The following is a 12,508-nucleotide window of genomic DNA, read 5'->3' as shown; positions in this document are numbered from 1 at the left end:
CAATTGTGAGATGCTTTTTTCCCTTTTTTCTCTCTTCTTTTAGCATATTAGGATGCCTAGTGAGCTAGGGATGAGGGAATCAGGGTGTTCAAGAAAGAAGGCTCTCTGCTCCTAAGAAGAAACACTGTTTTACTTGCCTCTTTAAGTCTTAAGATATTAAAACAGCATAGTTCTGATCCTTTGACAGAGAAACAACAGACCAAAAAAAGCATCCCTCACCTTAATCAGATCCAATATAATTATGGGGTTCCCATATCTCTCAGCAAGATTCTCGAAATGAAGTCTCGTTGCTTCATATGTCTGATCCCTCTTTGACACTAAATGACAAACACTAAAGTTAACCGAACAGCAATTTTTAAACTCTTACAAAGGTAGTATGAGTTAGCTTGAACATACATATAATATCAGGCTTCAGATTTAGTCGTGAAGTTTCCTGAAACCAAAAGAGCGGGATTGACCCACGATTTTGAACAACAGAACTAATTTGCACTGGGAAATCTTCAGGGACATCCTCAAATAGAATTTGCTCAGTCTCAACATCGTTCGCAACTTTACCATTTTCATTTACGCCTCGCTTCAGATATCTAGAAAGGCAAAAAGGACGGTTAGCACCATAATTGAAGAGTAAGCACCAAGAAGAAAGACATGATGTCCAGATGAGAAATATAATTAATGAAGACTGATAGAAATTCCCGTGTAGTAGAACAAAAACCTGAAACCTACAAAGTTGCATAATAAACCATGCTAAGAAAGTACTACACAATCACCCAATTAAAAGGTAAATTAACAAATATAGCAAGACTGGGCATCTTTCTACAATAAGTTTTAAAGTTATGCTGCAGGTTGGGCAGCAATCCATCCAAAACCAGCAACTTCAATTGGTACTTTGGTCTTCCAAAGCATCTTCCAAGACCATGAGACTCCTACCCCAACAACTGTCCAAAATCTAGTTTTGCACCAATTTCCAACCTCCACCATTATATAAATCAGGGAATTTTGTAAGATAGGCCATAACTACAAATACAATTTCACAACCTGGCTCCTCTATATGAAATCATCGGAATAAAATCGCAGAAATATCTTTTATCATATTTAACGGCAATCAGCTTGTTCCGAGGTTCACTTTCTTCCTCGTTAAATCTCTCTAGTCATTTGCACAGTAGAATCTTGTTATAACCACATGCCCTCCAGCTTCCATCTTCTCATTTCTTTCTGTCAATTTGCATCTTTTGTTTCTCTCTGCATTTCCTTCCAGAGAAAATGACTCCTAATGGAGTTTATTTTCTTTTCAACTGCTTAAGGTATAGGTAATATTTGAAGGAATGCCAAGTTTACATGTTAACGGGAGGAAAAGCTTCTTATACCCCGTTTAATGAAGTGCCAAACATGGAAATCTTAAAGACAATGTTAGGGTGTGAAGTGGGTGCTCTATCAACTATCTACCTTGGATTGCCTTTGGGGGCCAAGTCTATGTCTATGGAAATCTGGAATGGGGTGATTGAGAAATGTGAGAAGAAGTTAGCAAGGTGGAAGTCCCAATATCTCTCCATGGGTGGAAGATTGACTTTGATAAACTATGTGCTTGATGCACTTCCAACGTATATGATGTCATTATTTCCTATCCCACCAGGAATCATCAATAGGTTGGATAGCATCCGGAGGAAATTTCTATGGCAAGGGAACAAAGACAGGTAGGGTTATCACCTAGTCAAATGGAAGGCAGTGATCAATGAGAAAAGATTTGAGGGATTGGGGATCAAGAATCTGAAGAATCAGAGTAAAGCTTTAAGAATGAGATGGCTATGGGAATATTCAAATGAAAATCGAAGTCTATGGGTCAGAGTCCTTAAAGCTAAATATGAGGAGAATGATAATTGGATGATAAAGGAGGTCACTACTCCCTATGGTGTTAGCTTATGGAAATCTATCAGAATTTTGTGGAATGAATTCAAAGTTAATACCATAGTTAAAGTGGCAGATGGAGTTAAAACTGTCATCTGGAAGGATGATTAGCATGAAGCAGGCAACATGGAGACACTATTCCTAGATATTTATAACTTAGTTTTACATCAACAGAGCACAATAGCAGAATTGTTGACACCTCAAGGGTATAATTTTGTGTTCGAGACACCTCAATGATTGGGAAATACCAAGAGTAACAGAATTCTTCAACACCATCGACCAATTCAGTGATTTGAAAGCTGGACATGACATTCTACAGTGGCAGGAAACAGTAACGGGACTTCTAAACTAAATGCAGCCTATAGGAAGATGAACCAACCAAACCAGCAGATACTCCGATGGCCTTGGAAAGCCAAAATCCCACAGAAAGTAGCTTGCTTAGCTTGCTTTGTCTGGTTATTGGCTATAGAAGTAGTGCTGACACAAGATAACTTGATGAAAAAGAGGATCCCTCTATGTTCCAGATGTTTTTTCTGTGGAGAAACTGCAGAAACAGTGGTCCATCTATTTATACATTGCAAGGTCACAAGTCAACTATGGAGATTATTCCTATGTCTCAAAAACATATCTTGGTCCATGCCAGGGAAAATAGCAGAAGCATTACACAGTTGGGAAGAAAAAGGAGTACACGCTAAGAACAGAAACAACTGGAGAATTGTACCTGCATCTATATGGTAGACAATATGGAAGGAGAGGAACCCTAGAGTTTTTGAGAATATGGAGAATACTATACAAGAAGTCAAGATGAATTGTATTTTGACTTAATGTTTTTGGTGTAACCAGATAGACTCTAATGATATTGTCTCTATCAATTATGTCTTAGACTCATTATAAGGATAGGACAGTAGATTTTGAGATCTTTTGTAAGTATGGTTTCAGTACAACCCATGTACTGTGTTACAGAAATAGAAACAGTTACCAATGTCAAAAAAAAAAGGTATAGGTAATAATGATATTAAATAAGTTGGTATATCATGTGATACACTATTAACCAAAATGAATCTCCCTATAAAGGATAAATATTGTTTATTCCACATGGGCATCTTTTTTGTGCATGTTTCTATCCTATCCCTACCACATTCTCTTGACATTCCTTTTCCACCAAGTGGAAGACTAAATAAATGGTTGGGAACTTTTCAACTTTGCAACCCATACTATCTCCTAGTTCATCAATCATATTATATGCATAATATTGAAAATGCAACTCTTCGTCAGATTTATTTTCAAAACTGAAACTGCCTCAAAGGTCAACGAATCCCCTAAGATAAAGTAATTGTTCCCTCTTAGTTTTCACAGAACAGAAATGTATCATCTGCAAATAAGATGTGTGAGATATTCCTTTCACCTCTTCCCTTGACACTACATTTTACAGCCCCCAACCCTCCTAGCTTCTCGGGTTTTTTCAACATGGAACTAAGAATTTCCATTACCAGAAGAAAGAGATAAGAGGAGGGATTCACTGTCTCAATCCTCTCTGGATCTACTGAATATTTCTATGAACTGGAGCAACTGAGACATCGAAAAAGGCACTATTGGCATGGGAAAAGTTATGTGGTCCTCAAACAAACAGCAAGTTGTCTTAATATCATCGGTGTATTACTGAGGAATAAGACTGTTGTATGCAAGCTACTGTGCAAGATATGCAAAAAGAAAGAGAAGTTATGGGTTGTATGGGTGCATACATACTATGTTAAGGGGGGGGGGGGGGGGGATCAAATATGGGATACAAGAGCAAACAGGCCTCAGAGATGGTGCAGAAGACCTTTTCGGCTAAAAAAAAACTTTGGGGAAGAAGGCTTTACAGTGAATGATGTGCAACAAATGGAAAGATTCTTTATTAAAGGGATGTACAAGAATCTGGAAGGTGAGTTTCAGAAGGTGAATAGGAGAAGATTGATATGCAATAATAACGGCTCTCCCAAATGGATGTTTATATTACGGATGGCTATACCTGAAACACTATACACAAAGAGACAGACTTTTTTTTGAAATAGGTAACTTTTACACAAAGAGACAGACTTGTCCAATGGGGATTAGTTACTGAAAAATGAAAGCATTCCATTAACCAAACCAGAAAACTTTCTGTTGAGTTACAGGCTTAAATCCACCTCTCACCAAATCATCTTTAACATATTGAGCAAACGGTCCCAATTCATGAGATTATAAGCATTTTCAAGTTCTAATTTGCAGGTAACACCTTTCATGCCTTTTTTTTTTTTTTTTTTTTTTTTTGAAACTGGTAATATTGTATTCCTCAGCATTAAGGGCTATGCTGGCAACCTCCAAAAGTGTTAGTTACATAGAAAAACCAACAAAAAAAAACAGGACTACTTACAAAGCTCCTATGAAATCCACTAGTTGAATTTCTTCTTCTATGTTCATTTCTTTACACCAAAAACCTAAAGTGGTAATTACCTTCCACTAAATCTTCTCTATAGCGCATTCTTTCCCTACAAAAATTCTCTGATTTCTCTCCTTCCAAATGATCCACCAGACACAAGCAGGTACTTGTCTCCACCACCTCCGCTGGCTCTTACTACCTCCCCTTCTGACCCAACAACTTAGTAGGTCTGCTGTATGTTCTGGCATAATCCAATTTAGGCTCTTTATATTGGTGAATAGAGCCCATACTTGTGTTGTTACTTTGCAGTGGAGAAACAGATGATTGTTGGTTTCTAGAGCCTCTTTACAAAGATAACATCTTGAGGCAATAATTTTTCCCCTCTTTTGAAGTTTATCATGTGTCAAGCAAGCTCTCCTAGTTACCAACCAAGTGAAACACTTCACCTTAGTAGGGGCTACACTCTTCCATATAGCACTCCATGGCCCTGATTTCTTCCCCGCTATTGTGGCTAGATCCCTTTTATACATTCTGTTCACATAGAATTGACCATCAGTATGATGCCTCCATAGCAATTTATCTGTTTCCAGATTTGTGCCAGGAAAATCTCCAATCAAAGCTAGCATATCCGATACCCACTCTATTTCCCAATCATTAAGAAATCTCCTAAAGAGCAAATTCCATCCTTGTGGGGACCAAACCTCTTGTATTTTGCTGTCAGGATTCAGGCAAATGGAAAACAACCCAGGGAATAAATTTTCCAAGGACCCATGACCAGTCCAGTTTTCCTTCCAAAACAAAGCCTTATTTCCTCGACCAACCTTTATCCTTACATTGTCTCTGAAAGCCAGCCATAGGTTTCTTATAGTCCTCCATACTCCCACACCATATGTTTCTGTCACTTCCTCTGAACACCATTGATCTTCCTGACCCATACTTGTGTTGAATGAGTTCCTTCCATAGAGCTTGATCTTCCAAATTGTATCTCCACAACCATTTGGTAAGTAAGCTGTTGTTATGTATCTTTAGGTTTCTTACTCCCAAACCCCTACATCTTTTGCTCTGTTGAACCGCCATCCATTTAACTAAGTTGTAGCTCTTCTCAATCTTGTTACCTTGCCAAAGGAAGTTTCTCCTCAATGAGTCTATAGCTTTGACTACCTTGCCGGGAATGGGAAAAAGTGACATCACATATGTTGGCAAAGAGTCTAAAACAAAATTAATCAAAGTGACTCTTTCCCCCAAGGATAGATATTGGGATTTCCAAAGTGCCAGTCTCCTCTCTGATTTTTCTAGTACACCATCCCAGATGCTAACTGCTTTATGCTTAGCACCCAATGGCAGACCTAGATAAACTGTAGGCAACCTCTCTATCTTGCACTTCAATATATTGGCCAAAGCTTGAATCTGTTGGACCTCTTTAATAGGAAAAATGCTACTTTTTCTCCAGTTCACCTTACGTCCAGAGAATGCCTAAAAAATTACCAGAATAATTCTGATGTGACAGAGTTGTTCCTGCTCTGCTTCACAAAAAATTATTGTGTCATCCCCATACAATAAATGAGTCATATCCATCACCTCTGTTTTTGTTTTTGATTCTGAAACCCCTAATCCAATTGTTTAGAGAAGCTCTCCTCATCAAACTGTCCAACCCTTCCATGGCAATGATAAACAGGAAAGGGGACAAAGGGTCTCCTTGTCTAAGACCTCTTTCAGCAGGAAAAAAACCTACAGGTTCTCCATTAACCAAAATGGAGAACCTGGTGGTTTTAATACATAACTCAATCCACTTGAGCCATGTAGGACTAAAACCCATTTGTCTAAGAGTGTTGATCAGGAAGTCCCAATTAAGATGGTCATTGGCTTTTTCAGTATCCAGTTTGCACATTACCCCTGGAACACCTTTCATGCCTTTTGTTGTTTAAATAATTCAAACTCATCAGCCACAGATGCACCATCACTAATTTGTCTACCCTTAATGAATGCATTTCGATTACCATCCACCAACTTCCCGATAATTTTTTTCAACATTTCTGCCAACAATTTAGTTATAATTTTATGAACACTACGCAACAAACTGATAGGTCTTAAGTCTTTCATCTCTTCAGCCCCCTTCTTTTTAGTATTAAATGCAGTAAAAGTTGCATTAAATTTTGTTACAAAATAACCTTCATTATTAAAAAAAAATCATTTGCAGAGAATCATATATTGTAGAGTTTTGAAATTTTGGTATAGCCTTTGTATACGGCCGTTTTGGTCATGTTTATGAATGAAGTACTTTTACTTGAGGGGAATCAAGTGAGTAATGCCAGCGAGGGCAAAGGAGGTATTAGACAGCTGGGACAGAGAAGGAATTTTGTTCAAACAGAAGGAGAGATGGAGGATTCCCCCTGCATGCATCTGGTGGACAATATGGAAAGAGAGAAATCAAAGGTGGTTTGAACAAGAAGAGCAATATTCAGAAGTTGAAAATGGACTGCTTGGGCCTTTATTTTTGGTGTGAAAAAGAATGTTTAGAAAAAACAAAAGATATTTTTGAGGTTTTTGACAACATGTAAGAGGAACATAGATAGAAAGCTTCCTATTTGTAAATATCTGTTTGGGAGACTATCCAGTTGGTATATTATACCTGTTAATATATAAAATATTACCTTTCTCAAAATAATACTTTTTTTTTTTTTGATAAAGGTAATGTTGTATTCATCAGCATTAAGGATATGCTGGAGACCTCCAAAAAATGGTTTCCACCAAGAGAAAAAAACAAAAAGGCTAATAGATTACAAAGTGCCTATAAAATCCAAAATTTGTGCAATATCTTCTATCCCTTCCTCTTTACACCAAAAATAAAAAGTAGTCAAGCAGTTCCATTTGACTTTCTCTATTGAATTAGCTTTGTTATCATAGCATCTGCTATTTCTTTCTTTCCAAATACACCACCAAATGCATGATGGTATTATACTCCACCACTTTTTCTTAGATTTTCTCCCCCCTCTGCTGATCCAGCAACTAAGTAGATCTGCTGTATGCTCAGGCATAATCCATTCAGTATGTGTTAGTCCCAAAAAAAGGTTCCACAATTGTGTTGTCACTTTGCAATGGAGGAACAAATGGTTATTGGTTTCCTCAGTCTCATTACAGAGAGAGCACCAAGAAGCAATATAGAAACCCCTACTTTTTAATTTCTCATGAGTGGAGCATGCTCTTCTGGCAACCAACCAGGAGAAACACTTTACCTTGGTTGGCACCTTGTTCCTCCAAATCTGCTTCCAAGGGCCAGGTTTACCACCTGGATACTCATTTACCTCTTTAATATATAGCTTGTTAACAGAAAGGCTTCCATCTCTAGAATGTTTCCATATGATAGAATCTTTTTCTGCTGATAACCCATTAAAATCATTGAGAACATGTAATAGCTCAGCCACTCTCCCGATCTCCCAGTCATTTAAATGCCTTCTAAACACAATATTCCATCCATGAATAGACCATACCTCAGCCACTGTTTCTTCCGGATTGGTACACAAGGAAAATAGGTCAGGAAATAAGCCCATCAGTGCCTCATTTCCATTCCAATTCTCTTTCCAGAATAGGATTTTCGTCCCATTTCCCACCTTGTAGACTATGTTTCTACTTAGATCAGGCCACAAATTTCTTATTGTTCTCCAAGCTGACACCCCGTAAGTGCTATTCACAGAGTTGGAGACCCAATTCCCATTCAACCCGTACTTATTGACTATCACCTCCCTCCATAGTGCTTCTTCCTCAGTGTTGAACCTCCATAGCCATTTTGACAAGAGACATCTATTCTGCAACCCCAAGTTTCTGATTCCAAGTCCACCAGATTGTTTATGTAACTGTGCAGTCTGCCATTTGACTAAATGCAAACCCTTCCCTTCTTTATTCCCTTTCCACAAGAAATCTCTTCTCAGTTTGTCAAGTCTTTCTTCCACTTTGGCAGGCATAGGGAGTAAAGACATAACATAAGTTGGAAGAGAGTCCAACACAGAGTTTATTAAAGTGACTCTCCCTCCCAAAGAGATATACTGAGCTTTCCAATTGGCCAATTTCTTCTCTGTCTTTTCAATTATGCCGTCCCAAATTTCTAGCTCCTTATGATTGTGTCCCAATGGCATGCCCAAGTAAGTAGTGGGAAGATGTTCTACTTTACACCCCAATATCCTTGCTAGACTCAAAATAATACTTTAACTTGATCAAAAAGAAAAATAAAATCCATTGCTGTCTATACATCTTCCTTTGCTATACTCCAACATCTCTGCAAGAAAGGTAAATTAAATACATCTAGTCCACAGCCTTGACACCATTGCACGATTTAACTTCTTCAACCTCTTCACTAGTGATGGGCCTTTGGAGTCAGTCCCTGTCCTCATCAATTAATTTGGCCACCTTTTCATCATGCCACATGGGCCTCAAATGCTCCACTTCTGCAAATAACTCCTTACAATAACCAACTATGTAATTCTAATAGTTCCCTCATCTTCATCCAGCTTCTCCGCGATTTTTATTGTATCAATACAATTAAATCTCTTATGTGCATTAGTTTCCAGTGAGAAAAAAAATTGTATTCTTATCTCCTTGCTTTATCCATATCTCCCTTTATATCTATCTCCATGACGCCTCCTCTGCCTTTGGAGTCTCTTCTAGCTCACGCTGAAAAGTGAATCCCTTTCAGCAGTTGCAATGCTATCTTCCTGCTCATGTAGCCTACCATGATCAATTTCCTCAAGTCTATTCATAGCCTTCCTTGTCCTTTCATCCAAGTGAATTTTATATCCAAACACAGCTGAAGCTTTAAAATACTTTCTTTCAACTTCAACCAAGTATTGTCCAAATGGGCAGTGTTCAGCGTGAATACACGCTGACAATCTTAGAAGGAAACGAACAGCTGTGAGTTCGCGTTAAAATGAACAAATATGATGGAGAAGATATAAATCACTTAATGTTGCATTATTCAGTGGTTCACAATAATGGACCAAGTACTAACCCTATTCGGTATCAATTATGTGTTTCTTGAAAGTATTAGAGGTGTTAGTGGTGGAGAAAAGGTTCAGTGCTGAGAGGAAAACAACATGAAAAGCTAACCTTCTGTGTGGACACCATTAGAATGAAAGGACTGGGAGGATGTTGCACATGAAAGAAAATTTAAGATGACAAAAGATTAACAAATTCATTTATACTTTTGGGTCAAAGAAAGAATTATCACTTTGTATAGACAGTTGGGTAGACTTGTTAGAAGAGCAGTAGCATACCTGCTCACCAGGTATGGATAGATGGGATTCCTCAACCTTTAGAACTAAGCCAATGAGCCCTGCCAATATTATTTACGAGCCCCCCTAAATTGTATGTCGTGTTCAGTTAGCTTTTGAGCTAATATGGACCCCCCCCCCCCCCTTTTTGGTGATACTTAGTAGAACAGTCCTACACTGTTACTATCCCTTAATCATGTCAAAGTTTGGGATGCCAAACTCAAAGTTGTACATTTGCCCATATCAATGATCAAAGTTGAAAATAAAAAAAAAAAAACCTGCTCACCAATGTGTACTTTTGACATTGCCTTGGTAAATCAATGAAATGAAATTTGACTTTTTTAAAGAAAATAATAATAATAACAACAAAAATAACAAGTTACACTCATCTTTAATATATTCAACTGTTTACCTGGTACCAGCATAATGACGTGAACGTCTTGCTATCAAAGTCAACTTGAAGTCCCGCCCAGAGAGTGACAGGGTTTCCTGGATTCATCAGAATAACTACATTAATGGGACATCTCAAGTTTGCAAATAAAGTAAGTCAGACAATGTAGTTTGGCAGGGCTTCTCTTTGGAAACAAACAAAAAAACAATGTATCAGGTATCAAAGTAATAGTAAGAATAACTTAACAAAAAAAGTAAAAACAAAATAATGTATTATGCTTTAAACAAAAAAGCCTCACATTTCACCCATAAACATTCTTAAATAGCAAATTGTGTGGCAGGTAGGCAGGTTCATACAACGGGTCTTGAGGTCAGGTACTTAAGTTCTTTGCATATCAGCCCTATGGAGTTCGGGATGAAATTCCTGGACTTGTTTTTAAAAGAAAATTGTTTCTCATATCCATGCACCATTTCCCTCACTATTCACCAGGAGAGAACAGCCTTCTGTTTATGGCTGCCTGTTATTATTTTATGCTACTACTCAACGCTATTCCAATTCCAAAACCACCACAGTGAACCCTAAATTTCCCTTCTATTTTTGTTGCAATATTAAGCCCCATAAACCAAAATCAAGAAATAGTATTTTCAAATATGTTAGCACGAAAAAGACGCCCCAGCTTGCCTAAATAACAGGAGCACTATCAACATGATAATTCAACAGCTGGAAGAGAAAACAGTGGCCAAACAAGTTTGATCGTATCCTTAATATCAACCCCAAGCCAACAGAAAAGAGAAAAAGAACGCTTGTTGAATCATATGGTTCTCCTTGCACTCCACAGGCTAGATCAGTAGGCCATTTCTTGATTCCCTGTTATACATTCCACAAGAGTAAGAATCAATGTAAATTAATTTTAAATACCAGATAAATCACCTGCTTGAAGAATCCATAAACCAATGCCACTGTCCAAATAGTATTGTGAAGGAGATTTCTTGTTCCCCGTGTCATATATTCATTCCAGACAAACATGGAGTCATACAGGTCTGGTCCAGTATCATTATCGCACATATTCTTCTGTAGACTCCTCATAACATGGTATGAGTAACTGAAGAAGAAGTCCTTCGTAAGGTCCACCATGCAAAGGAGTTTCCTGTACCTATACCATGACCACATCAAGACTAAACAATCATAAAACTAATATAAGTTGAAATGAACAGAAATGTACAAAGGTTTATAGTCTTGTGGAAACCCGTCAACCCTGCCCCTCATCATAAAGAGAGAAAGAGCAGAACCAACATGGTACTCTTTTTGTTTTTATTGTTCAAACCATCATCATCAATGCTTTTCCTCCATAGAGCCAAAATTTAGCAGTCAAATGCATACAGTAAACAAAAGGAAGGCATAAAGAAAACAAGATGACTAGGAACCTCCCAAATTAAATTAAGTGAAAGTAAACATTAGTGAACACTTTTGCGTCTGTTTTATTTTTCCTTTTTCTGGGTGTGTATGTGTGCGCGCGCAAGCGGGAATCTCAATCCAAAAGGAGCTTAAATCCAGATTGAGTCTTCCCAAAAATGAGTCTTATTTTACACAGTTTTGATGTTCCTGTGAAGAGTCCAACATCGTGGGTCAAAGGGATAGGCGGTCTCTTTGTATGGCTTGGGCAATCCTCAAAGTTTGACCTAATTTTGGGGGTTAGTTAGGCCCAAGGTCCAAAACATGGTATCAGAGTCGGACTCATCCCAATTCATGGTTTCTTGATGGTGGGTCCCTATAGTAAATTGTTCATGCTACATGCTACAGATGTCCAACTCTCCTACTCTTGGTGTGAGGTGAGGTGTTGAAGAGTTCCACATCAGATAAAAAAGAGAGATGGTTTCCTTATATGATCTTGGGCAATCCTCCCCTCTTGAACTCTTGAACTAGTTTTTGGGATAGAGTAAGGCCCAAAGTCCCTTTTTCATATGATAATCATAGCCAAGCTCATCCCAATTCATGGTTTACCGATGTTGGGGGCCTAGCCGCATAAGGGGGCTGTTGAGTCCCACATCGGTGGGATGAAGATAATTCAATCTCTTTATATGGTCTTGGGCAATCCTCACCTCTAGAGCTAGCTTTTGGAATTGAGTTAAGCCCAAGATTCATTTCTTTACATAGCATGGTATCGAGTAGGACTCATCCCAATTCTTGTTTCTTGATGTTGAGCTAGCTCTTTAGATTGAGTTAGACATAAGATCCATCTCTTTTACATGGTTTCAGAGCCAAACTCATCTCAATTAAAATTTTCTAATGTTGGGCACCATGTTAATTTAGCCATGCTTCATATGTCTAGTTTTGGACGTATGGAGAGATGTGAAGAGTCCCACATCAAGGGTCAAAGGGATGGGTGCCTCTTTATATGGATTGGGCGATCCTCATGTATTAAGCTAGCTTTTGGAGTTGAGTTGGACAAACGATCCATTTATTTACAGTTTTGTTACACCACATGCCTATATAATTGAAAGGCAGTGGATGTGCATGCATATATCATCTCCATCATATGCTAAAATAATATAG

General features: G+C 38.1%; 2 protein-coding genes across 2 annotated transcripts in view; one reads left to right on the top strand and one right to left on the bottom strand.

Moving 5' to 3' along the window:
* LOC125823308 (26S proteasome regulatory subunit RPN13) overlaps positions 1-12,508 on the top strand; it is a 406,586-nt gene that overhangs the window by 70,393 nt on the left and 323,685 nt on the right. The gene's annotated exons all lie outside the window — the stretch shown is intronic.
* Positions 1-12,508, bottom strand: part of LOC125823289 (phosphoinositide phosphatase SAC3-like) — a 39,297-nt gene that overhangs the window by 17,277 nt on the left and 9,512 nt on the right. The window contains exons 4-7 of the mRNA XM_049502680.1: positions 10,886-11,108; positions 9,977-10,053; positions 397-584; positions 220-317 (exon numbers count right to left, since the gene is read on the bottom strand). Coding sequence (XP_049358637.1) covers positions 220-317; positions 397-584; positions 9,977-10,053; positions 10,886-11,108 — 586 coding nt within the window. The remainder of the gene's footprint in view (positions 1-219; positions 318-396; positions 585-9,976; positions 10,054-10,885; positions 11,109-12,508) is intronic.

The sequence above is a fragment of the Solanum verrucosum genome, unplaced genomic scaffold (genome assembly GCF_900185275.1).
Source record: "Solanum verrucosum unplaced genomic scaffold, falcon-dt-bn FXZP01000214.1, whole genome shotgun sequence".
Taxonomy (NCBI): domain Eukaryota; kingdom Viridiplantae; phylum Streptophyta; class Magnoliopsida; order Solanales; family Solanaceae; genus Solanum; species Solanum verrucosum.
Note: the sequence above shows the minus strand (reverse complement) of the source record. Positions and strands in the feature narration are given on the sequence as shown.